Source organism: Pogona vitticeps, chromosome 15, assembly GCF_051106095.1.
Source record: "Pogona vitticeps strain Pit_001003342236 chromosome 15, PviZW2.1, whole genome shotgun sequence".
Taxonomy (NCBI): domain Eukaryota; kingdom Metazoa; phylum Chordata; class Lepidosauria; order Squamata; family Agamidae; genus Pogona; species Pogona vitticeps.
The window spans coordinates 8,623,037-8,650,424 of NC_135797.1; the positions used below are offsets into that span (position 1 = coordinate 8,623,037).

At 46.0% G+C, this 27,388-nt stretch overlaps 1 protein-coding gene and 1 long non-coding RNA gene across 2 annotated transcripts; one reads left to right on the forward strand and one right to left on the reverse strand.

Annotated features, from left to right (window-relative positions):
- Nucleotides 1–32: 32 nt before the first annotated feature.
- LOC144584855 (uncharacterized) lies at nt 33–6,681 on the reverse strand. Its single transcript, XM_078382021.1, has 3 exons — nt 6,566–6,681; nt 1,532–1,964; nt 33–354 (listed from the first exon to the last, which is right to left on the reverse strand). The coding sequence occupies exons 2-3, from the start codon at nt 1,925–1,927 to the stop codon at nt 247–249; spliced, it is 504 nt and encodes a 167-aa protein (XP_078238147.1). The 5' UTR covers nt 1,928–1,964; nt 6,566–6,681; the 3' UTR covers nt 33–246.
- Nucleotides 5,209–26,130, forward strand: LOC110091108 (uncharacterized). Its single transcript, XR_013539325.1, has 6 exons — nt 5,209–5,464; nt 7,852–7,933; nt 11,820–13,087; nt 13,151–13,408; nt 13,756–16,523; nt 19,400–26,130. It is a non-coding gene; the product is annotated as an uncharacterized LOC110091108 (long non-coding RNA).
- The last annotated feature ends 1,258 nt before the right edge of the window (nt 26,131–27,388 follow it).

Sequence of the window (27,388 nt, forward strand, 5' to 3'; positions counted from 1 at the left end):
ATACATATACACAAAAGGCAAACGAGTCATGATTCTGATTGGTTTGATATATATTAATTCTGAAACAATGTGTTATTCTGCTTGTTAACAGGTATGGTCATTTCTCTCTGTGCATCTTTGTATGTGTGTCAGACACAGATCCCATACATATGATACATATGTGTTGCTCTCTATGGCAACTCTCTCTTCTCATTTCAGCTTCCATTTGCACCTTCCTTTGGAATCCTGCTTCAAATTGGCAAGATACTACTCATCCAGCAGGATATCTCCCAAGGCACACCTCCGGACCCGCACCTCACGCAGAAAGCTCTCCAGTTGTTCTTCCGTGGAGCCCAGCTGTTGGGCATAAGCTTGCTGGATGTGGTTCCAGGAGGAAAAGAGGAAAAAGCAATTATTTTTTTTTGTCCGTCCGTTTGTTCATTCATTTAACTTGTATCCTGCCCTGGGCAGTTTACAACCAGAATTAAACTAACAAAGTAAAACAAATCATAAATATAGTATGAAACAAGCACAACCTATAATTAATTTTTTTAAAAAAAACACTCAAATAAATTAATGAAAACCAAACAGTGGACAACAGGCAATCTAAAAATAGTTATATTCCGTTAAGAAAGGATGATCTCAAAGGCTTCAGTATACAGCTCCTTGTCTTGAGCATCCTCCTCAAGGTAGTAAGGGAGGACGCCGGGTGTAGCTTCACTATCCTGGCCCCATTCCAGAGGGGCCCCATTCCTGTTTTTGTTTGACAGCTCCCTATCCTCCTTCAGTGTGGCGAACCAAAAGAGCATGACCACGGAACCTGTCTTTGGACAAACGCTGGCTCTATGGCTTGGAAACGGGGATGAGCACGGATGCGACTGGACTTCAAAGGGAACCTTTACCTTAGGTTAGAACAAGGACTCTTTCATCTCCACTGGGAAGAGGTCCTTTATGAAGCAAATGGGTCTTAATTGGCCATTCAAGGCCAAGACCACTCCAAATTTATTTAATTATATGCCACTTTTCTCCCCCTAGGAGACCCTTTGTATCCCTGAAATCCTTTGTATTCGTTTCTTGCTGGGAAAATCCCTCCTAACCCTCCCCCAGTTATTGTGAGAATGAGGGTTTTGTTCAGAAGGACCAAGGAAGCCCACGTGTGGCGGCCGGTGATGTCACTGCTTGTGCTGCCCAAATTGGTCCCAGGGCCCCAACCCTGGCACCTTGGCAACCTTGGAGGCTGTCCAGCTGGATCCTGTCTTCCCTGTTTCCACAAGCGGAGCTGATGCTGGGACACCCCCTTGACCCGCCTGTCCTCCACAAGCACCCTCTCCGGGGAATAGAAGGAGCTGCCTTCTATGAAGTCAGACCCCTTGGTCCGCTTCGGCCAGTGTTGTCAACTCTGGCTGGCAGCCGGGGCTCTCCGGAAGGCAGACTTTCCAAGCCCTCCCTGAGGACACCTTGTACGTCCCTGGGGGTGGATGCGGGGCGGGCGGGTTTTCTGTGTCTCCCATTCAAATATCCACCAGGCCTGCCCATGCTGATTCTTGCTCACCTTCCCCGAGGCCTCACACTCTGGCTCCCTCGCACACAGATCCTCTTGCTTGACACCGAGGCAGCGGAGGGCATGGAAAGCAAAGATCCAGGTGGCACAGATGCCGCCGAGCAAGGCCACCGTGGCGACCCAGCTGCTGGCTGATTCCCAGGTGCCGTACGGATACCGCAGCTGTGGCTCGCGAGGGCCCTTCGGACTGGCCTCTTGGCTACTGGGGCTCAGCAGAAGAAGGACCCAGAGCACGAGCAGGTTGGCCATCGCTGGCTGTGGCTTTCCCATCACCCCCGAGGCCTGCCTGCCTGCCTGCCTGCCGGGGGGGGGGGCATTCGGGGAAGCTGCCTGGCCAGAAAGCTGCTCTCCATTGGTAGAGCTCGGCATCCTCCTCCGAGCTGCCATTGGTGGGTGGCCAGGGACACATTGCCTAACGGGGAGTCTGCAAAGAAGAAGAAGGGAGAAGGTACCTATTTGCATAAAAAGGAATATATTTTTTTTAAAAAAATATTTATTTATTTCAAGGGTAAAGGGAAATAACTCAGGAGAACAGGTAATATATCATGCTGTACATTATCACATATTATCTGTACTTAAACATATCATTACATTAAAGACTTTCGTGTCTGTTAGTTGCCTATATAATTCCAACTCGTGTTATTTGACTATTTTGTATTAGAAATTATCACACTTGGCTTTCAGGTTGTGGAATGGATCCAGTTACATATAGGGTCCCATTTTTTCAGATGCGTCTTGGATTTAATTGTCTTTTCAAAGCTTCTGTTAGTATGCCCATCTCTGCCACTTCCATAATGTTTTCCACTAGTCCTTCAAGATTTGTTGTTTTGGTTTTCTTCCATTTCCATGCGCATAGTATTCTGGCTGCAGTTATTATATGTACGTATCACCAAATGTCTCTCTTATCTAAACTCTCTGGCAGCATATTTAATAAGAATAAATCTGGTTTAAATAGTATATTGCGTAGCAGAATTTTCTGTAAACATTCATATATTAGTATCCAATAATTTTTTGCTTCACTACTGTGAAGGAGAAATAGGAAAGAGAGAAAAAGAACAGAGTGAGCCGTCCCCTCGAATAGGAACTTCGGAGAAAGAGGGAGAGAAAAGAGAGACAGAGAAAAGGAAGAGTTGATTGTGGAAGAGAGAGAAGGGAAGGAATCAAAGGAGAAAGAGACAAAGACATATAGCTGTTTGGTAGAAGAAGGGAAGGAGAAAGAGGAGGAGGAGTTAATTCTACCAGTATGGGAGGAGGATGCTGTATAAAAGATCAGGAAAGGAAGAGAGTTTTCAGCATACCTAGAAGGGAAACAAGGAAGGACAAAGGAAGGGAGAAAGAGACGAAAAAGGATGAATTCAGGTACAGGAAAGCATGCGGGCTACTAGAGGAAAGTGTGGGGGCTACTAGAGGACTTTCCTAACTGAAAAGTGGGACGGTTATTGCCAGACCCTGATCTAAAGGAAGAGAAAGTGACAGTAACGGAGACTCAAGAATGGACAACGGTGGTCTTTCCCCCGAGGGCAAGGTCATTGGAGGAAGGTAATCAGACCGGATCCAACCTTCAATCAACCACGGAGAGAGGGAGATTCGGCCAGATATCCCTGAGGCAGCACAATATGCATGGTGCAGAGTGCTCCACTGAGGAAGTCCACGGACGGGGAACGGTTCAGACCAGCCCCTCAATAAACTTCCCTAATTTGCAATCTGGATGTTCATCTTCACCTTATGGACAGTTACTTCATCTTAGCTGTTTTGATTTTTGTAGAAGTTATTGTTGAATCACCAAATGTTAAAGCAAAAAAAAAAAAAAAAAAAAAAAAAAAACCTGTTAATCTTTCAAAAGAATCTCAGTGGGTTTTTCCTGCCAAAAAGGAGGAACCGCTCCAGCCTTCCAACAAACCCAATCACAACTCATACATGTCCACCACATATGATACAAGGATCCCTTTTTTTAATTTACATTTTCAGCATATATTTGATGTACCTTTATACATTTTTGACAACTTATCTGGTATTGTGTACCATCTGTAGAACATTTTATTTTTTTTTCTTTAAAGTTTATCGATTTTGTAATTTTTATATTAATTTTTCATATTTTCCCAGTCATCAATATCAATATTATGCCCTATATTTTGGTCATACAATATTTTACCACTTCATCTTCCATCTTAATTTCTAATAACAATTCATACGTTTTTTAAAATCAATTTGTCATTTGTTTCTAATCGTATTTTATCCATGGGTATTTGCTCTTCATAAAAACCCTCCTTTTTATCTTTTATATGTCTAGATTCCAGTTGTATTCTAGCCCAGTGGTTCTTAACCTTTTTGAAAGAAACGCCCCCTTGAGCCATTGAGGAAGTTATCATCGCCCCCCTCCCTGCGGTGATGAGATCTTATTTATTTATTTATTTATTTATTTATTTATTTATTTATTTATTTATTTATTTATTTAAGACACTTAAATCCAATGACCCCTGAAAACAAAATTCAATTCCAAGAAAATGAAATGCCCCCCAAAAGTAACATTTAATGATTTAGTTGCAAGCGAATTTTAAGACGCAAAAAGAAATATAAAAAGGGCATAAAAACAAACCGCAATGCAGGAACTAAAAATTTCAAGACGAAAACTCTGGAACTAAATTAAGATTGGAGGAAAATATATATTCATGCACATTGTAAAAAGGCTGCAGCCATCTTCACAGGTTTGGCTTGCTCCAGCGCCCCCCTACCGCCCCCTTCTGCTCCAGCGCCCCCATGCCGCCCCTTTTCGTTCTACCGCCCCCCTGAAAAATGAAATCGCCCCCTGGGGGGCATTATCGCCCACGTTAAGAACCACTGTTCTAGCCCACCAATCTATATATATATCTTGTAGAATAGAATATTCCAATTACTATGTGCAGTTGCAGAATTAGGAAGGAATTACAGTACACCTCATCTGAATGGAGACTGTGGTCGGGTGATGTACTGTATGTCTCAAATTTGATGAGCAGCTTCAATGTTCTCCTTCGTCACCCTTCTTGAGTCTTTCTCTTTAAATCAAACTTGGACAGGACGGCTCTTTTTAATGATGATGCTTTGAAAAAGAGAGATTGATTCTACCAGCCCTTCACAGGGAGGACCGACATCCATAAAAGAGGGCACATGGCCACCCTACATGTGGGGTAGCTCATGAAGCAGCGAGCATGGGGCCTGATGACTATGTCCCTGCTTTTGCAGTGGGTGGTGCTCTATTTGAAAGTCTGTACCAAAGTCTGTACAGTATATTAAAGAAAGGAGGGAGTAGCAGGGGAAGGAGGAGGAGGAGAAGTGTGTGCATGTGTGCCTACAGTATACGATTATAAAAATTTGGTTCCACTTTCCCTCTCATGCCTCCCTCCTGTGTAATCCTGTGATCTGTAGCCTGGCAGGGGAAACTTAGTTTTCTCTGCTGAACTAGAGCGCTAGAGCGCCCTAGCCAAGAATTTCTATCTAGCCCCTCACCAAAACTACAGATCCCAGGGTTCTGCAGTATGGCACCACGATGCTCCAAAGTGGGATCACACCGCTAGAACTGTGTAATGCAGATACACCCACTTCAAAGCCTGCAAGCCCTGCTGGGTCTAGTCCCCACCCTTCTGCCCCAGGAGATAAGGGTGCATGAAGGAGCCTCCCTCCTCCAACAGCCAGCCAGCCAACTGGCTCTGTAGCCATTTCAAATAACTAAGGGGGGGGGGAGATATATGGCAATCTCTCTTTCTCTCCCCCCCCCCGCCCAATTCTGTTGCTCAGCTAGCCAAGCTGGAGGAGAGAAGTGGGACTAGGAGACCCACAACCCCAGGCAGGATCCAAGCCTGTAATGGTCAAGGCACAGACTTTCAAGAGCTGCCCAGGTTTGACTGGTCTAAAGGCCAGAGACTCTGCTGAGAAAGAATCTTTTTAAGGGTGAGTATCATATTTTTTTCCTTTCCATTTCCCTACTTTTTTGGTACTTTTTAATGGTTTTTATTCATGCACTTGTTTCGAATGCAACTTATTTAATGGTGTTTTCACAGGATTGTGTGCTGTGCTTTTTTACTTATATTTGTTTTTACGCAATTCCTGTTGTGAAATCCAAATGTTGTGGGGCCTGCCCAAAGCTGTCACCCTGTCCTGCCTGGGTCTCGGCATCCTAAAGTGCAAAGGGTTGGGGGTTTTTTTCTGACTAGATTAGAACTGAGGCCCGGTGGAACCATGTGGCTGTCCCAAAACATCTCGCTGCCTGAGGCGGCACAGGAAACGGGTCCAAGGGCACAGCCCATTTTGCTAAGAGAGTAAGGAAAATCCCACAAGGACTTTTCCCTCTTCCTGGCAAGAAAAAGGAAATACAGTGGACCTTCGACTTACAGACGGCTCGACTTACAGACTTTTCGAGTTACAGACTTCTCTGGCTGCAAAATTTAGGTTAGACTTGCAGCCAGAGAATCGACCTACAGACCAGAAAAAAAACAAAACAGAACAAAAACGGAACAAAAACGGCTGGTTACAGATTAATCGGTTTTCAATGCATTGTAGGTCAATGGAGATTCGACCTACAGACTTTTCGACCTGCAGCCACTGTTCCAATACGGATTAATTCTGTAAGTAGAAGGTCCACTGTACAGTAGCTCACTTCTAGAAGGCAATAGGAAGCCTGCTGATTAGTCCTTTTGTTTTATTACTGTCCTAAATCTCCCTTTGTCATCAGACCTCTTTGTTATGGAGGCCTTACCCATTCCTAGATGCTGTCTTCCAAACCCCAGGTAGGGCTGAAGGAGAGTGAAAGGACCCAAGATCAGTCCATGAAGTTCCTTGGGTGATCCCTAATTAGTCATTAACCTCACAGGGTAGAATAAAACGGAAGGATAGCCTTTGGACATCTTGGAAGAAAGATGGGAAATAAATGACATAAAACGAATGAATGAATGAATGAGTAGGAAAAGCAGAAAGCAAAGTGCAATGCTTATAAAACGTCCCATTGTGCATTTTACAATTTATTTATGCCGTGGTTTTACCATTTATACTGACCTTGGAAGGATGGAAAGTTGAGTCAACCTCAAGATGGCTTACCTTGAGCCCATTGGGATTGACCTCGGGCCATGAGCAGAGTCTAGGCCGCAATACTGCAGTTTTAACCACTGCTCCAGGAATCTCCTACAGTGCTAAAGTTAAAATAATATTCAGGTGTTCCTCTGAGTACAAGCAGAGTGCACTCTCCTGTCTACTGACAAAATGAGAATGGATTCAGGACTAAGGAAAGAGTATTCCAGAGTGGAAAAGGCTGTATACACTTGGAAGCAGTGATGAACCCTGCCATCTCCTTTTGTAAAGGAACAGAAAAATAATTTAATGTTTGCTGGCTTCCTGGAAATCTTCCATTCAAAAGATGGCAAAGCAGAAAGTGGTCCCAACAAAGGATAATCTCAGAAGAATGGGAGGATGCGTGAGAGGCTGCGGCGACAGGGAGGGACTTAGAATTTCTTGAGCGGAAGCAAATCTCGTTATGTGACTTCTTCCCGGGTACTGCTTTTCGCGCACAAAAGGCTACGGGTTCCGTTTGCTGGGGTTTTTGAGAGTTGTCATCCTAAGCATCTTCATCATCATCTTTTTTCATGCTCTGAGATACAGCCAGACCGTGTTGGGGGAACACAGGGATAGGATTCAGGCGGTTCCTCTCTCTGGAGTGGCTGGTCAGAGTTTCCTGGGTGCTGTACTTTGAGTCCCAAGAGCGCTTATCAAATATTTGCAGCCGGGAGAATCATTAACCCGCCCGTGCTTTATGAGCCAGGTCCATGGGCTGGGAGAGGGGGCAGCCGATCAGTTCTCTCTCTCTCTCTCTCTCTCTCTCTGCGTTCCTAAAGGTGCAGGCCAGCCGTGCAGTGGACCTTTGGCAAAGGTGAGGTTCTTTCTCATAGCTCCACGACCTCTGCTTTCCCACTCTGCCTTGTCTAAAGCTCCTTCACCTCTTCCTGCAACCCTTCAGTGTAGCTGGGCTCGGCAGGCAAGGCTTTCTCCTACTTTCCACCCCCCCACTTCCCCCCCATTTTCTGGGCACAGATGTCTTAGAGGCCACACATCAGGAAGGTGCCAGTTTTTTGGGTCCCTCCAAGCAGTCATGATTTGGCCACTAGTAAAGTGGCCAAATCATGACTGCTTGAAGGGTCATAATTTGATTTTGTTCGTATCCTTAGGTGGAGATTGGATGAGTGGAGGGGGCCAGTTCTGAGTTTGTAAAAGGGACTGTATAAACATTTCTAACTGATGGCTGACTGGAATGTTTTATTATGCATTGCATTTGCTCTATTTTGTTTTAGTCTCAGATGTGGTCCTCAGATCTCAAGGAGTGCCTGCACGGTTCTTTCTGCACCTGTTTCCTCCACAGTACACCCCTGAGAGGTAGGCTAAAAGAGAGTGAGGAGGGGGAGGGAGGCAGCCCAAAGTCAACCTCTTGAGCTTTGCCACTGAGTCATGGGGAAATGAACTTAAATAATCTGGAACTTCAGTCACCACTAATTACTCCACACTGACTTTTTGGAAACTGTGCGTGATTTGAGAAACACTCAATTTCCATGTCTTCAGGGTTGGGAAAAGTTAAAGGGAGAAAAGAATTTTAAAAAAAAAAGAAAAAGAAGGAAAGGAAGGAAGAAAAAGGGCAAAACATTGTGACACTTTATAGATGGATTTATTTCAGTGTCAGTTTTTGTTGGGTCAAAAATCCACTTACTCCGTCCCAAGGGGTGCCTGATTTGGCCAAGCATGCTGAAACGCCTCTCCTGAGAGGAAAGAAGAAAATGCAGCTTGGAAAAATGGTGGAGAGAAGCTGAGGCACAGAATGTCAGCCCTGAAGTTCTGGCTACTCGGATGTCCGCAATTAACTGGACACCAGCCTCTCCCTCATATAGAACAAAAAGACGGGGCGGGGGGGGGGGCTCATACATGTGGCTTTTTTGCTGGTTGCCACAAAGTCTGAAAGTTCACCCCAAACGTGTTCTCTGATTGCTCTCAGACCAGACTCTCTTTCCCTTTCTTTCCCCTCATGGCCGGTCCCGTCGACCCACCAGTGCTCCCAAGGGCAAGCTTATCAACGCGACGGATGCATCCGTCCGATATCTCTGCCGGTTCTCAATCATCCTATGGTCTCCTGGGATTTGTAGTCCAGGGGAAAACTTTGAGTTCCCTAGTTCCCTTTCCAAAACCAGAGTCTTCCTCCAAAATGATTCTATAGGAGGAAAGTGCTGGCAGCGAAACGGGTATCAGTCTGATTGAACTGTGTGCTGTGACATTTATGTCATGCAGGTGACATTTATGTGGGAAGGGCAGTACAAAGGTCTTTTTTTGGGGGGGGAAGGGTGTTTCCTTTCTTTTTTTCACAGTCCCTGTTCCTGTTTGCTTGCTTGCTTGCTTGCTTGCTTGCTTGCTTGCTTGTTTGTTGCACTTTTGTGCCACCTTTCTTCAGGGACTCAAGGCAGCTCACGAATCATTAAAAAGGGAGAAACAACATGCCAAAAAAGAGAGCCATTTTCTAAAACAAATTAACAAATAGGAAGCAAATGGCGCCATTCCACTTCATAACACAAGCCTTGTCCTCTCCCCCCACCCCCCACCCCCGTGAATAGGCTTCTTGCTACCAAGCTAACAGCATCAGAGAGAGAGAAAGAGAAAAAGGGACCCTTGGTTTGTTCATGTAAAGGATTATAGCTCTCTGGGCCAAAAAACCAAAATAAAATAAACACTTGGCCCACCAGCTCCTTAGGCAAGGCTGTCTGTGGGGCAGTGACTAAAGCCACCCCCTTACTGCCCAGGCGTGGCCTCTTGCCCCCACCACCCAAAATGTTGACAGTCGAGCACCCTCCCTGCTCCCGTCACAAGTTGTCTAACATTACTGCACTATATAAGAGAACTCATGAGGTTCCAGGAAAGGAAAGGGGGTCTCGCTGGCGTAGCCCATGCATGGCCTGGGCTCACTCATGAAGGGAGGAAATGCCGCCAGACAAACATCGTCTGTTTGTCTTGATTTCCTTTTAGGCTATCGATTTACCTCCCTCTGTTTTATTCGGGGTTTGTGTTGTCATTTCTGGACTGTCTCAGCCAACTTCTTTCTAACATCCCCCTTGAATCGTGGGTGAGAATCGCCCGGTTAGCTTACAGTCCTTGTTCCTATACAGATTTTTCTCAGATAGTGTTTTCCTGTCTCATGAAACCGTGACAGTCATTAAAGCGGTTAAAACCCTGTTTAATCTCCCAGGGTCGGCCCATGATGACACTCTCTTAGCCTTCTGAGGCCAAGCTGGGTCTTCCTTGTTTGTTTTCTGGTTCGCCCTCCTGCAAAAGTCCATTTGCCCCGAACAAGCAAAGGTCCAGAGTCCCTTGGTTCCACCTCTTTATTACACGACTATTAAGCAGGGCTGGCTCCGGGTGCCAAGGGACCTGGGCAAAGTTCTCCTGAAGTGCCCGGGAACTGCCCAAGAGCTGGTATGGCTTCCGAGGTTTCCTTGCTTACAGTTTTCTGAGCGCCCGGCATAGAGATGGCAAGGATACTCTACTGACATGTGACAGTAATGCCATGCAAGCAAACTGGATTTTTTTTTCAAGAAAGGGTCTTTTATTTTATGTTATGTTATTTTATTGCACTTTGCTGCCTAAATGTGGTGTGGGAGGTGGGGAGAGGGAAAACCTCACTGAAACAGCCTCTCTACGGCTTTCCCCAGTTTGCCACTGCTTTCCATCCAGCCCATGACAGGTTTGAGTGTCTGAAAGAAACGGGCCTCTGGGCTCCCCAAAATGGCTTACCTTGACTTTATGGCTGTGAACCCAAAGGAAATGGACATTTTTATTGACATTTTCTGTGCTAGAACTGAAGGTTGACTTTGCCCGCAGAGGGGAGAGAAAGCAGCCTTTTCTCCCCCGGCTTTCACTATCTAGTGCCTACCAGGTAGCTGGACTGCAAGGCCCATCACTCTCAGTAATCATGGTCTTTTGGGGGGGGATTCTGGGACTTGTAGTACAAAGGTTTCCCAGGTTTAAAGTGATTTGTTCATTTATTTATTTATTTACAATATTTTTTAGCCGCACCATTTGATTTTATTCATGGCATGGGGGAAGGTGTGTAGCTTTTGGCGCATCTTTTTTACCACCACCTCCAACCCTCCACCTGTGACAGTTTTAAACAGGCCCAGAAATGTGGAAAAGATGTCAAAAGAATTTGGTGAGGGGGAGAATCAAAGCTGGGCATGGCCAAGTCCTCCCTTTTGCTTTTGCTTTTTAGGGGTTTGGGCAGGGCTTGGAAATCCCCCCCCATCTGTTCTATGTAACAACTGCTGCTCCACATGTTTCCTTCTTTTAAATAAGTGTTGCGGGGCCTGAGGGGACGTGGGTGTCACAGATAGCCTGCATCTTGACCACCCCTTGCTGCAAAGAGACTATTGCCCTGTTCTTGACCTCAGAAACAGTGGGAAAAAGATAAGCACCTGAGAACAGATCCTGTTCTATGTGCAGGTTTTCATTAGCCATGTGCTGTCAAGTTATGTCTGACTTACAGCTACCCTAGTAGAGTTTTCAAGGTACTGTACATGAGATATTCAATGAGATTGGTTTTACCATTGCCAATCCTGTGCACTTCCATGGCAGAGCAAGGATTTGAACCCAGGTCTCCTGAGTCTTAGTCTGACACTCTAGCCACTCTATCACTGGTATTACAGTCAACCCTCAATTTTACGAACTTAATCCATTCCGGAAGGACGTTTGTAAGCAACATTTCCCATAGGAATGCACTGAAAACCAATTAATCCATTCCGGCTATTTTTGGTTCTTAGGTCGAGGGGCGGTTTGTAAGTCGAAGCATTAGTTCCCATAGGAAGTAATGCAAAACTGGTTAATCTGTTCCTATCACCAGGGACAGATTTTCCCCCCCTTTTAACCCAAGATGACTTAGGTTTTTAAAAAAGGAAAGAAAAGAGGGAGGGTAGGAGGAAACAAACACCTTTTGAACAGAACACGTTGAAAAGTTCAAATTTTGCGCTTTCCCCATCTTCCGCGCGTTTTTTCCCATTCGTAACTCAAAGCAAAGTTCGCAAGTCGAGGCAATATTTTCCTATCAGAGTGGTTCAAAAGTCGAAATGTTCATAACTAGGGCCGTTCGTAAGTCGAGGGTTGACTGTATTACAGTACAGTATTATGGTTTCTTACATTTCTTGTTTTGTTTTCCGTACAAAGACTCAAAGGCTGAAATCCTGTCACTTGGGAGCAGAATCAACTAACTTTGGTTTCTTTCCCCCCCCTCCAGGTAGTTCATCTCCAACACACACAAACACAGCATGTCCAAGAGAGAGAGAGATCCAGAAGGCCCTTGTGGATGAGAAGCACGCACAGAGTTCTTGCCCAGGCCAAGGGTGCCTATCGGCTGTAACAGCAACTCCATGTGGAAGCGTCACATCATTCCAGTGGGGAGGCTGTTATTTTGGATGGGCACTCAAAAGACATGTGGCACCACGCGGGGCTCCAGGAGGACACAACAGTGTGGTGGGGAGGGGGAATATTAGCCCTCCATGCTGCAGGCCTCTCACCTGTGGCCACTGTGCACTGGCTGGGCAATGCAAAATTATGTGTGGCAATGTTTTTTTTTTATTCTGATCTTTATAGGTCTGAGCGCATGATCTTAACCCCATCCCAGTACATTCCAGTGAATGGGTAATGCTTTTCCAGTTAGCGTGTCGTTATAACTGGAACTTCCTTGAGATGTAAAAGATTGATTGATTGACTGGATTGGACTAGATTGGATTTATATATACCCCATTATTGCAAGCTGGATGGTTTACAGGTTAAAACCTAAAACCCTCAGGCCGCCCACATAACAAAAATAAAGTCAAATACAATATGTTAACACACAAAATTATTTACATCATAAATATAAAATATGTAATCCTTACCCACAAATTTAGGAGCCTCTAGGAGATTCCGTTGTTAAAAACAGCTTTAGAGCATTCTGTCTTTACCAATTCCCTGACCGTAAAGAGGGAAGAAGCCGGCCATATTTCTGTTGGTAACGTGTTTAAGAGACTGGAGGGGCCACCACCAAAAAGGCGTGATTCCTTGTGGTCCCCTTTTTGGCCTCCCTCAGTATAGCCACTTTTAATAACATGGATTAAGAGGAGTGGGTGGAATGGGGAGCTGATTGCTGGGAGAATCATTCCAGCAAGTATCAAAGTCCTAAACCATTAAAAGGATAAAAGATGTCTATTTATCCTTCAGTTTTTTTTAGCCATGTGCAGAACAGATGTCAGCTCTTCTCCTCTGTGTCCTCTGCCCCAGGAAGTAGACATCCCTGCAGCCTGATGCTGAGCCCACTGGGGTTTTATAACTATGAGTTGCAAATCAAACCAAAGACATATGATAAAGAGGTCATCAAAACCACAATGAAACAAATTCCGGAATGGGAACATTGACCAGAAAGAAAGATCTGTGGCCCCATTACAACACTGAGCCTGGATGACCGGAGGCTCTGTCTTGGGGCCAGCATTTTTTTAAGCTGATTGTGAACCATGTGGGATTGAGGTAAGAAGTGAGGTGGCCTTTTCTGTGTTTTAAAAGGGTGGGTAAAATATCATTTTTTAAAAGGGACAGCAAAAACCTCCATAAGGATCACAGCCAAAACCTCCAGGAGGATCACAGCCATCTAGGAGAAGGAGGAGAAAATTTCCAAAGAAGTGGATGAAATGGGCACATGAGTTCCCATGAAAGGCAGTGTAAATCCATGCCCCTTGAGACAAAACATCTCAACTTCACATCTATATGGATAAGCTCTAAGCTAAGAAGAGATGATGTGGAAGAGAAACCTGAGTGTATGGCAGTGGACCACTAGGAAAGGAATTGGAGGTAAAAATTGTGACGTCATAACTTTATACAAACATACACTTAGACATCAGGAAACAATCATCCCCAGCTGTATAAGGAGATTATGGGGAGTGTGTGAAACTAGGATTTTTTTTTTGCCTCAAAATCATATGTTCTACCACTGCACTGTGGTCTTTCTCCTAAAATGAGGTTCTAATCCTTATACTTTGGAAACAAAGTCTGGCTTGCACTTCATTTAGCTCCATACTGTCTACAAGCAGCTGCCCAGGGGCCTTTATCAACCCTATGCAGAGGCCCTGGGTACTGCATGCAAAATACGTTTTACCTTTTTTTTATTTCTATTGATCTACACCCCCCACTGACTATAGAAAAAGCAGAGACAGAAGAAGGCCATGAGAACCAGCGATGGTCAGCAGAGGGACAGTAGAGGGAGGACCTGGTGCTCAGCCAACTGGATTCAAAAGGGAGCGAGTGACGGCCGCGTTGGAATGGCACTGCCTGGGTTGAGGGCACACAGCTATGACCTATGAATTGACAGCCAGTTCTCTGGCCGTATCCTGGCTGTCGGTTTTGTAGGGCACAAGTATGTTCACCTCCATGCCAACTCCATCTTAAACCAAGAAGGCTGACCTTGAAGGAATCAAAAGGTTAAAGACTAAAGGAAGAAAGGGAAGTTCAGATCAACTCCGGAGAGCGGGAGGGAGTAACTGGGCCAGGAGCAACAGGGTGGGGCCGCAGTCAGAGCAGGGCGTAATGAACAGAAAAGGTTCGGGTTTGGATCTCTACTCAGCTATAAAACTTGTTGTATAATTTTATATCAGCTGCTATTTTTCAGCCTTGGAGACACAGAAAGAGAATGTGCCCTGAGACATACAGGTCCGGTGAATCATAGAATCATAGAAAAGTGGAAGTTGGAAGGGTCCTGCAAGGCCATCAAGTCCAACCCCTTTCTCAATGCAGGAATACAATCAAAGCAGATCTGCCAGGTGATTATCCACGTTTTTTTTTAATGCCTCCAGTGTTGGAGCACTCGCCAACTCCCGAGGTAACTGTTTCCATTGTCATACTGCTCTAACAGTTTGGATGTTTTTCCTGATATTCATCTGAAATCTGGCTTCCTTTAACTTGAGCCCATTGCTGTGTGTCCTGCACTCTGGGATCATCGAGAACAGATCTTGTCTCTCCTCTGTATGACAGCCTTTCAAATATTTGAAAAGTGCTAGCATATCACCCCCTCAGTCTTCTTTTCTCAAGGCTAAACATGCCCAATTCTTTCAGTCTTTCCTCATCAGGTTTAGTTTCCAGCCCCCTGATCATCCTTGTCACCCTCCTCTGAACTTGTTCCAATTTCTTTGCATCCTTCTTGAAGCATGGTGTCCAGAACTGGACACAAAACTCAAGGTGAGGCCTAACCAGTGCTGGATCAAGGGGGACTAGCACCTTGCAGGATTTGGAAACTTTACTTCTATGCGTAAAATAGCATTAGCCTTTTTTGTAGCCACATCACAATGTTGGCTCATATTTAGCTTGTGATCTATGACAATTCCAAGATCCTTCTCGCTCATAGTTTTGCTGAGCCAGGTCTCCCCCATCTTGTAACTGTGCAATTGGTTTCTTTTTCCAAGGTGTAGTACTTTGCACTTATCCCTGTTGAATTTCATTCTGTTGCTTTCGGCTCAGTGCTTTTGTTTCTGTCTTATAGGGCAGAGGTCCCCGACCCCTGGTCTGCGGCCCAGTGCCTGTCTGTGGCCTGAGCTGGACCAAGCCATCGAGACAGACCTCCCACCCCACCCCTGCACACGTTCACCCCCGCACAGCCTGTTTGCACCTGTGTGCAAGCTCCAGCACGCCCATGTGAGTGCCACGCCACCATTTGTGCATGCGCATGAGCATGCATGCACATGCGTAAACGGCAGCACAGCGGTTGCATGGGCAGGCGTGGTGCTCGTGCTAGAGAGAGAGAGTGCTTGTTTGCACATGTGCACAAGCGTGGGGGGTGCTTCACCTTCCCCAGCCAGTCTGTGGACTGAAAAAGTTCGGGACCGCTGTTACAGGGTGTTAGCTATACCACTGGTTCTTAACCTTGGGTTACTCAGGAGTTTTGGACTGCAACTCCCAGAAGCCTTCACCACCTGCTGTGCTGACTGGGGTTTCTGGGAGTTGCAGTTCAAAAGCATCCGAGTAACAAAGGTTAAGAACCACTGAGCTATACCACCCAACTTGGTATCATCTGCAAATTTGACAAGCATTCCCTGCACTCCTTCATCCAGGTCATTAATAAAGATATTGAAGTGCACCGGGCCCAGGACTAAGCCTTGAGGTACCCCACTAGTTACCTCCTCCTACTTAGAGAAGGACCCATTAATCATCACCCTCTGAGTACGATTCTGTAGCCAATTGTGTATTCACATGATACTTGATCTATCCAGCTCACACCTAGTTAGCCTGCTAATCAGGAGGTCATGGGGTACTTTATTAAAAGCTTTGCTGAAGTGAAGATATACTACGTCTACAGCATTCCCTCTGTCTATCACAGAGGTGACGTGATCAAAAAATGAGATCAAAACTTGGGGCAGCCACTAATCTCAAATGACTAGGATCTAGCCATTTTACAGCAGTATTATTGTAGAATGTGACTTTCAATAAACAGTACCTGGAAATATGAAAGGGTATTTTCCCTCCCCCCCTTATTTTGTAGTAGTTATTACGTACTGTCAATTTTGTTCTGATTTATTGGGTCCGTAATAGGATTTTTGAGATGTTCAGGGAGTAATTTGCACACTGCTGTTGCCCCCAGTGAGTTGAGCAGGGATTTGACACCAGCTCTCTTGAGCCCTGCCTCGTTCATTCCACTCCACCACGCTTTTCTGCCTTTCTTTCAGTGATACACCGCACATGGAGAGAAGCAATAACAGCCCTATATTTTCTGCCAAATTTATGGCTTTTTCTTGGCTTTTCAGTCTAGGAGAGTATTTCGACACATATAATTCTCATTAATCTCCACACCCGTCTGTTTATCCACAGAGACAGGCCCCTGAGACTTCAACAGAGCCATCTGTATTGATATTTTCCTCCTCTCTGTGCCCTTTTGCAAATGAGCAGAAGACGAGCTGACTTCAGAGTCTCTGGAGCATAGGTACAAACTTTCATTCCAGTCTTATTCAATGCAGCTCACATGATGCTGCTCGAGAGTGACAGGAGTTGTGGTCCAAAGTTATGCATCAAGCAAGAGGGTGGCTTTCTGCAGACATTGGCTCCACAGCGGCCGTCTGCCAGCAGGCGGTGCTCTCTGCCCGTGGTGGTTCATGCAGGAACCTCTCAAAGGGATTAATCCTTACCCAGGAATGTAATGTAGTAATGTTTATTAGAAGTAAAGGTGCTGCACTGCCAGCAACAAATGGCTTTCTGCCCTCAGTGATGGCAGCAGTGGCAGTTGCCTGATCCTTGGTCCTCTGCACATGTTCTAGAGCAGGTGCGGCAAAGCTTTGGCACTCCAGATGTTTTGGACTTCAACTTCCAGGAATCCAGAGCCAAGCATAAAGGATTGGAAGAGTTGTAGTCCCTCTGGAGAGCCAAAGTTTCAGATGTGTTCCTGTTTTACATTCCTAAATTGTTTCCTATATAAAGGGTGCCTCTGGGCTATGCCCTGATGAAGACAGGTTAAGATTAAACCCTGCTGAGCAGAGACATAGCTAGGGAAGAGTCACTGGGTTTTTGGCCCAGGGGTTCAAATTTAGGAGTAAGCTTGACTGGACAGGGTCAGGAGAATAAAGGACAACTACTTCCCAGATCTGTACACAGGGGAACTCTCCACCTCTTGAAGCAGGAAGCAAAGTGCCAGGCTCTCCAGCACTGTTCCACTCCGGCGTCCTCCCCTCCAACAAAATTAATGACTTTTATGTTTTTAAAAGAACAAAAAGAGGATTTTGTGGCACCCTGTCCACCCTCTGCCCTGCCAGATGAGAGTACAGTTCCGTTTCACACCCAAGAGGGAGAAGATGGTGACAACAGCAGAAATTCCCTCAACCTGGCCATTGCCCAACTGTCCACAGAGCACTTCCTTTGACATATTAATCTTCTCTACAACAAGATTTCCACCACTGCTCTCCTTGTGCATCGACCAGCATGCAGTGCTACACTCCAGCCACAGGTTTACTACCTCTGGGAGAAGTGGATCCATGTGTTTTAGATGGTAGGCCTGCATTCCTGATGTTTATCTTTAGAACCTGACCGGATAGGTCTGTGCTTTAGATATCTGGCTATGTAGCCAAGGGTTGGGAGTTTGATTCCCCCACTCTGCCTCCTGTGAGTAGAGCTAGCCTGTGTGGCTTTGGGCAAGCTCTACAGTCCCAGGCTGCCCCCCCCCCCCCAGAAGAAGGGAATGGGAAATGACTCCTGAGTATTCTCTACCTGGAAAACCTTGAAAAGGGTTGCATAAGTCAGAATTGACTTGATGGCTATTATTATTATTATTATTATTATTATTATTATTATTATTATTATTATTATTATTATTAGTAGTAGTAGTAGTAGTAGTAGTAGTAGTAGTAGTAGTATTAGTAGTATTAGTAGTATTAGTAGTATTAGTAGTATTAGTATTAGTATTATCATCATCATCATCATCATCATCATCATCATCATCATCATCATCATCATCTTTAAAACCAGCATGGCTAGTGTCCATTTCTTGATGCACCAGTTCCTGCGTTTTGCAAGTGCAATGCATCTTTGATCTGCCTAGTCTAGGAGTAGTCAGTTAAAACACCACCTCTTTTCCAATAAGGACATTTTTGGTTCACATTCTAGCTTAATGTGGATGCTAAGAGCTTCTTTCCTGCTTCCATGAGCCTCACCTGACCAGGGGGTTGACTACATGGGCATTTAGCCCACCGTTTGGGTCCACTGCAGGGACTGGCTGTTGCGCTCCTAATGACAGTGGTCAGACATTTTTGCTGGAGTGAACCAACCTCTCTCCAGAGCAGTCCCACCTGCACCTTTCTGGCCCCTGTTGAGGCGTCTACTTTTTTTGGTACGGATCGGATTGCTCTATTTTGGATCATTTCCAATGTGTGCAGCTGCCGGAAATGAACCAACAGTGAACCTTCCTGTGAATTGCCAATACTGTATTGCTCAGTCGCTTAAGAAAAGTTCTGCTTCAGAATATTGGCAAATTAAACACTTCCTTGTTTCTGTGGGGGTGCTCAGGAAGTGGAGAGGGGAAGAATTAAGTCTTTTAGGACAGTGCATATGCTCTTTATCACTTTAAAAATATTAAATAAATGGAAAACTTCCTCCCAGAAGGAGAGGCAACATGGATGAGCAAGCCAGAGTGAGTTTTTCTGCTCCTATCAGAAGCATTCACACATATGGAATCAATTCTAATAAATCAATTCCACATCAGCCTCAAAATAAATATACCTTTGGTGCAGGAGCAGAAAAACCTGCTCCTCTGGCATTGCTGTTTAAAACATAACACTGTCTCCCTTCATTACTTAGTATACTAACAAGTAACTGTAATGAAGCTGCTTTTGATTTCGAAATATGAGCCAGCGGGGTAGAGAAAGTGTTAATTTACTTATGTCTTTCAGTGGCTCTCTTCTTAAGCCATTTCACAATCTTGGCAAATTAATGGTGGGACAAATAGGGTTGCTTGGGTCACAGTAAATGGCATACTAGACCTCCTTGCATCTCTATTTAGTCCAATCCAGCTGGATTCAAAACAGGCATGTAGAAAACCCCCTAGGTGAATCTGCCTAACCGTCACCTGCGGCATCACACACTTGTCGAAAAAGGGGGGGGGGGAAATCAGAAAAAGGCTTTGTGGCTCCCTCCCCTCCCCAATACAAATGCAGGCACAGGCGATAATTTTATTGGGTCACTAAAAAATAATTAAATCGCTAGCTAGCTCAGGATATTCTGTAGTTTTTGTTTCTGCCATTTTAAAGTTTTAGGTGCTGTGTGATGATTTTTAAAATAATTTTTAGCCCATTGTTTATTGTCGCACCCTGTTAGACGTTGGCCGAAATCCAAAAGGAAGTGACCATCGTAGAAACCCCGAGGATCTTACAGGCAGCAACTGGATTGATCCTGAGTGTTGCTGGTCTCCCTTTCCCCTCCCTCATAATTCATATGAACTCGTTGCATATCAGCAGAAAAACTGCGAGATCAAACTCTGCCCGCCAGTCGAACTGACTTGGTCTGCGTTTTTTTCCTTTTCTTGTGCAGGACGATCCACCACCCAAAAAAGGAAGGGGCTCCTCTAAAGCCTTTTTTTCTTTTTCAGTTTTTATGGCTTGAAGGAGGAAAAATGAAAAGGGAGAGGGAGAGCCCTGGCGGGGCTGACCCAACATGTTTTGCTGCCTGAAACAAAAGGGACTGCTGGCCCCCTCCCATGTAAAGGAATAAACTGGACGGAGTTTCAATCTTGATTCAATAGTGGTGAAGGGGCAGTGCCCTCCCCGACACATTCAAAGTGGGGGGGGGACGGGACAGGTTAGTGTACATGGTGCAAGACCGGCCCATATGACACTGTGCCATGGGCTCCACGCAGCTGCTGCTGACGCCCAGCCTTTACCACCCGAGGCGGCTGCCTCCCTCTGCCTAATGGGAAGGGCAGCCACGACCACTGCACGGTACCCGTGTCCAGGTCTCTCCCTCCCTCCCTCTTGTTTCCAGATACACAGCCCCAGGGCTTCCGGCCAAGCTGATCTTCCTCCTCCTCCCAATCTGGGAGGGCATCAGAACAGCACAACATTAGTGTTAAAAAGGGGCCCCGTGGTTCCATAGGCAGGCATACGCCTGCAGGAACCCATACTGGTAAAGATGGAGGAAGGGGGCCATTTGACTCTTCTCCTCTTTATATCTGCTCTGACCTTTTCTACACCAACTGGATATTCTCCGGGCGTAAATCTGCTCTTATCAATCTCCCCTCCTCTCTGCCTCCCAGGCGTGTAGCCAGTGGCACCATCCTGAGATTATCTTCCTATCCCTTTATATTGTTGATCCTTTAATTTTACTCTGAGTGGGTCTTTTCGCTGCCTGTTTGCAGCAAACATCTTGAACGGTGAAGAGCTTGTGCCTGCGTCGTTCGAGGCTGTATTTTGGCACAAGTCAAAATCAACAGGAAGATTTCCCAGCAGCTGCTTCCTTCCCTGGAAACGTTGAGCGGGGTTGTTTGGATGAATGAGCTGCTGGTCAGGCACACACGGAACAAGGTTGTTCCTCCAAATGCCCCACTTTTGGCTCTGCAGTAGGCTACAGGATGAGGCCTGCCCAAAGAGCGGCTGAGGTCCGTGGGGGTGTCCACTGGGGCTTTCTGGAGGCTTTGAAGACTTTCCTAGGGTAGCGGCTTGGAGCATTCCAGACCTGCTCAGGGAGACAGCGTGTGAAAGACAAAGAAATTAAGAGAAACTGTTGTTGTTGTTGCTGTTGTTGTTGTTGTGTGCTATCATGTAGGACAACCCTATGAATGAGAGAGAGATCTCCAAAATGGTCTGTCCTCAACAGCCCTGCTCCCCTTCTGCAAATTCTAATGGAAGGAGAAAATACGACATCCTTCCAAAATCTTCTCACCTCTGCGCCTTCCTACCGACAGTCTCCTCCCTTAAAGAGTAAGTGATTATTGTCTTTTTCGTGCAAATTATCCCAGCCTCCTGTTGAAGGGGAAAGAAAGATTTGACTTTTCCTCTGGAAGGGGAAGAAACTCTCTCCCCAGAAACCACAACATTTAAAACTGGAGTAGGTGAAGCGCAGTGCTCCAGATGCCCGTGGGACTACAAGGCCTATTGCCCGTCATCATCATCATCTTCCTTTGCTAGAGCTGCGGCAGTGTCTACCTCAATCAAATCTAGAATGTTGCATCCCTCCACTCTTGCTTAAAGCCAGAGGCTAGGGTGGGAACAACTGCCAGATGCCCAGAAGCCACACATAGTCTTCCCTATATAGACGGGCGGGGAGGCAGAGAAAGGGAGGCAGAATTGCCCCCACGCCTTCAAGAGGAAACTGTTCTCTTTCAGGTCCCATTCCAACATTCTCACCATCCCACTGCCTTTCCTGCTAGCCTCCACTGCTGGCCCCCAACCAATTCGGATTCCATTTTTTAAAGTACACACCACGGATCTATCATGATGATATACAGAACTGTGGAGACGCCCTTCCCTCCCTGCTCTCCCCTATGACCCAATCTTGATCTTTTTGCTTGGCCAGTGGAGTCTTGCCAGCAGTGCAGATATATGGGTGTGGTGCTGCACTGTCATATTGACCGCATCGTGCTCCAGAGCGCGCATTGGCAGAAGGTTAGTATTAACGCTACACCAGTATAAGGGAATTTCTGCCTGATCCAGGAACAGAACAAGAGCTAGCCCATTGTCCTGCTTCCTGCGTGGATGGCCTTAGCGAAGGCTCACAAGCAGCTCATGGGCACCTTAGCTTCCTCCTGCATGTGTCCTCTGGCAACTGTATGCAAGATAGACTGCCTCTGACACTGGAGGATTACAAAGCCATCATCACAAGTAGCATTTCATACCCTGGTCTTGCATGAGCATGGGAAAGCCCCCAACCTGTTTGTCTTGAGGATTGTACAACAGAATAAAAGCTTGAAAATGTTATTTCTTTAGACTACAATGCCCATAATTCTCCAGCCAGTGTGGCTTGAAACCCCGCTTTGAATGCTGAGGACACCTGTGTTTGTCTGTCCTCTTTTTAACAGTGGGAGGAGGGTATGGCCGTAACTTCTGGAAGGTAAACGTTCCCCGTGACATTTAGTCCAGTCGTGTCTGACTCTAGGGGGCGGTGCTCATCCCCGTTTCCAAGCCATAGAGCCAGCGTTTGTCCGTAGACAGTTTCCGTGGTCACGTGGCCAGTGTGACTAGACACGGAACACCGTGACCTTCCCACCGAGGTGGTACCTATTTATCTACTCGCATTTACGTGCTTTCGAACCGCTAGGTTGGCAGGAGCTGGGACAAGCGACGGGTGCTCACTCCGTTGCGTGGATTCGATCTTACGACTGCTGGTCTTCTGACCTTGCAGCACAGAGGTTTCTGCGGTTTAACCTGCAGCGCCACCACGTCCCATAAAGGGGAAGCAATGAGGATGGGAAAGCCCCTGTCAATTGCTAGCACTTCAGTTTTTCCCGAGTGATCTCAGGCAGAGAAAGACGTTTGCTTCCAAGAAGAGAGAAGCTTTTCGTGCAAACCATGAGGTTCCTTGATTCACATGACTTTCAGCGGGGAGCGGAGCCCTGAAGCGGAGAGAAATATTATCACAGGACTTTCATTATGCGCTGCTGGCAGAAGAATGGAACCTCCTGGTAACGCGGAGGGAAGGAGGGAGAGAACTAGCCCAGAAACACACCCTCGCCGTGCGTTTAACTCGGTCGAGCTTAATGGCGGGGACAGGAGCACCCACATGTAGCGCAGAATAAAGCTTAAACAGTACACATGGGAGTGGGGACAAGCAAAATTGGAAGCCCATGTGGTAAAGTGGTTAGGGACGTTTGACGAGGTTTTCAGAAGAACTGGACTGAAATTCCTCCTTAGCTACAAAGCTCACTGAATTCATGACCTTGGGCCAGTGGCATCAATCTGAACCTGGCCTACCTCACAGGGCTGTGAGGTTTAAGTGGACAGCAGGCAAGCCACTTGGACTGCCTTGAGGCCTTGGGAGAAACCATGGCAGGCAGCAAATAAGTAAATGCCCGGGATGACCCTGCCACCACCGTAACCTGAGTGGGTCACCGAGGACAAGTCGTTCTGTGTCAGAGGGCAACATGGATTGGCACAGCAGCCTGGGCTGTTGCCATGGAAACGCAGAGGGTACCACAGGGAGAGGCTGAGAAGGTCCTGAGAGCCAGAAGAGGCCTTTCAGATCCGGAGGGAATATGAGGAGAAGAAATTGCAGCAATCCAGAGATTGCAAGCCATTGCCTGGCAGCGCACGCTTGGTGTCTTCCCCATTGACACACTCAAGTTGCAGGGACAGCTGCATCATTCCAGGTGTCTCAAAGACAATAATGCTGGGAAAGGTTGAAGGCAGCAGGAAGAGAGGAAGACCAAATACGAGATGGACTGACTCTTCCTAAAGGAAGCCACAGGCTTGAGTTTACAATTGCTGAGCAGGGCTGTTGAAGACAGGACAGTTTGGAGACTGCTCATCCCTGGGGTCACCGTAAGTCAGAAGTGACTTGCCGGCACATAACAACAATGTTCATTTGCTGTATCCTACTGTGTTTTTTTTTTTTTTCAACAAGCTCAAGGCAGCATGCACGACCCTCCTCCTCTTCACTTAATCCTCACAACGACCCTGGGAAGTAGGTTGGGCTCAGATTTACACCACTGGCCTAAAGGGTGGGCTTTGTAGCCAAACAGGGGTTGAAACCCAGGCCTCCGGTATCGTAAACACATCACAACACTTTGTGCACCGAAAGACTGGGGTCAGAAATGGTGCCTTTTTAACTACAACTAGCCAGCAAAGCATTCTAGGAGTTGTAGTCCAAAAAACCGAACATTTCCAGATTTTCAACTCCAGATTTTCAACTCGATACAAAACATGTATTTATTCCTTTCTCTTTGAGAGAACGTCCCTCACAGAATGCTAGTGGGACGTTTGTTTTGTGGGGGAAAATATTCCTCCCCACCCTCGTTCAGGATGTTGCAAAGGGTTGCTTTTTTTTAAATCTCTCCTCTCTCCGCAGTGCCAGGGTGAATCTGTCTTCTCTTCCCCCCCTCCGCCCCGCCGCCCTTTCAAAATGGAAAAAATGAGACCTGGGCTAGGATTGGATACTGCACTCCCTTATTTGGGAGGAAAATCTCATCTCTTCCCTCCTTTTCCCTCCCTTCACTCCCGGCTCTGCTTTTCCGAGGCACTTTTTTTAAAAAAGGAAAGAAAAAACAGGGGGGAAAAGCAGCTTTTTAAACCTGACACACTGGATTGGAATTCCTGGTTCGTGGCCATAGGAATGTAGTGGAACAAACAGGAGGGGCCGCTTAGCAACTGTGGGGCAGGGTTAGGAACTGGGGTAGGTGGGTGGGAGGGTGGGGATAGTTTAAAAATCAAACTCTGAGAAAAAGAGATCCTGGTGCTGCGAAACTCTGGAAATAACTTGGCCAGCCAAGCATCCTCTTTCATAGATTTCAAGGGACATTCTGTCGAAATCAAGTTGCAGAACAACTGAGCAGAGGTCTTAACGTTGCCCATAACACTGAGAGCTCATCCACGCAGTGGCGATTCTGAGATCATTCTGTTTTTGTTGTTGTTGTTGTTGTTGTTGTTTTGGTAACAATTTGAATGCAGCATCCTGGGGGCAGTATTTTTTGCTGGATGTAGTGAGATTAACGTATTTGTTCTAGCACTGCCTAGCAAGGCAGGTGGATCAATCTATATCAACAGAGGTGAACAGGTCCTTTGTAAAGCTAACGGCTCATAACTGCTAATTCAAGATCAAACCACCTTACTTAGAAAATCTAGATTTTGACCCTGAAATCCCTTGTTCCACTACACCCACTGTACAGATCAACTAGTCACTGTTTCCTCGCCACGGCCCCTCCCAAGTGAGACACATTGGAATTCTGGTTTTATTAGAAAAATCCTGTATAATTTTGCCTTTCTGTGAAGTCCTAGATGAAATCAAGGCTGAACCTCTCCAGGAGCAAGCATGACAAAGTTGAGTCTGATGTTCTTTGGGCACATCATGAGAAGACAAGAACTGCTGGAAAAGATAATAATGCTGGCTATTCTGGCAGTGCATAAATGGCCCGCCCTATTAACCATCCGGCCCCAATTTAATTAATATAATTGTAGTTCATCAAGTAGATCCTGAGTTAGAGCAACACTATCCAGGTGTCCTTGGTATAAGGTACTCAGAAGTGGCTTACCACTGCCTTTTCTGGGAGGTGCCCAGCGACTGTGAAGCTTGCCCAAGGCTACTGAAGCCGGATCTTTCCCCAGTACACAGAGTAGGGAATCCAGCTCTCGGTCTCTGTGTTTGCCAACTCACAAACTATGGGTCATTTTGCAGTTTGCAAACAATTACACCGTTTATTCCCAAATCCCCTTCTGTGACCGTGATGTTATCCTTTAGCTATCGCTGTCTTTGGTACCTAATTTTTTGCCTTTAAAAAGTGGCAGTGGCCCTTTTTCTCGGCCTTTTTATTGGATGCACTGTTAAAGCAAAGTGAAAAAAGCAGAGTGTGTGGCTTACATACCGCCTTATAGCAGTAAAGCATTATCTGGGGAGTTTACAGTTTTAATTATGCTGGTTATACATCCTCCTCCATCCCGTGCAAGCTGGGTATTCAATTTACTGACCTCAGCAGGATGGAAGGCTGAGTCAACCTCCAGGTGGCTCTTCCTGATCCCTGGTTTCAAACTCAGGTTGTGAGCTGAATCCTCATTGCAGTACTGCAGTTTAACCACTGCACCGTGAGACTCTGCCATTAGGTGCCCTTATCAATACAGTATATTCTTTCTGGTCCTCTCTTTCATATTCCCCACCTAACAGGGAGGGTATCGAATTGATGTTTACCTTGGTTACTATGCATTTGACTAGACATTAGGAACACTAATCATGATTCATATGGTGCTGGACTCCTCTTTGTTAGACATGTTTAAGCAAAGGCGGGGCAGTGACCTATCAGGAATGTTGCAGTTGTGGATTTCCTGCATTGCCCAAGGGTTGGACCAGATGACCTCTGAGGTTCCCTTCTACTTCAATGAAGAATAAAGTGGAATTATTTTCTTTCTGCAGCTTGGAGAGAATTATTCTATTAATGAAGCTTAAAATTGCTTCAGTCTTTTTTGTACCTGCATTTGCATTGTTGGCTCACATTCAACTTGTCATCAGTCACAATCCTGAGAGTGTTAAGTGCTATGATCAAGCCACAGTGAGTATCAGTTAAGGTTTCTTTAATTGCATGAAAGTCATTCTAGGAATGAGCCCTCTGTATTCAAAGGCAGACCGTCTCAAGTGCTGTGTTTCTCAATGTTCCTTTGGGTATTTATTCCTCTGACTACCTAACATTAGTGCTAAATATAAGTAGATCACATTATTTAGGATAAGGATGGGGTGTATTCTGATCTGTTGAAGACGGTTTGTGCTTTTTGGTAGGATACCAAGATCCAGGTCTGTGTCCTGAGCACACTCCTGTACTGCAGTGAGTCCTGGACCCTTTGTGCACAGCAGGAGAGGAAGCTGAACACCTTCCATATGCGTTGCCTCCGACGGATTTTCGGTATCACCTGGCAGGACAAAGTTCCAAATAGAGTAGTCCTAAAACAAGCTGGAATTTTCAGCATGTATACATTACTGAAACAGCGACGTCTACGTTAGCTTGGGCATGTCGTGAGAATGGCTGATGGTCGGATTCCAAAGGATCTCCTGTATGGAGAATTAGTACAGGGAAATCGCCCCAGAGGGAGACCACAGCTGCGATACAAGGATATCTGCAAGCGGGATCTGAAGGCCTTAGGAATGAACCTCAACAGATGGGAAACCCTGACATCTGAGTGTTCAGCCTGGAGGCAGGCGTTGTGTCACGGCCTCTCCCAATTCGAAGAGACCCTTGTCCAAGAGGAAGTCACAAAAGCAGCAAAACCAGGGAGCTGGACAGGGGACCAATTGGATTTGTCTTCAGTGTGGATGAGACTGCCACTCTCAAATTGGCCTCCTCAGCCACACTAGACGCTGTTCCAAGTCCTCCATACAGAGCACGTTACCATAGTCTTTCGAGACTGAAGGATGCCTAACTGGGAGCATCTGTTGCAATCATTTAGCTTGCTTTTGAGTTGCATGATTGGCTATAATGGCCCTTCGGGAACATTGTTGGGTGTGTCTAGATGGCATCACGGATGATGCACAGAGTGAGGTGGGGTGAGCCCGAAGTGAACCCTGCTCTGTTTGCCTTGCCTTCTGCTTGCCCTGGTAAAGACTCCAACACTGCAATGAAATCTGCAAATCGCTTTTTAAAAAAACAGTTATCTAGTTTAGTGCGATAACTTGTCAGGT

Coding starts and splice junctions, on each gene's coding strand:
- LOC144584855 (XM_078382021.1), bottom strand. CDS start 1,927: ATGGCAGCTCGGAGGAGGATGCCGAGCTCTACCAATGGAGAGCAGCTT. Junction 355..1,531: donor AGTGTGAGGCCTCGGGGAAG/GTGAGCAAGAAT, acceptor AACCACATCCAG/CAAGCTTATGCCCAACAGCT.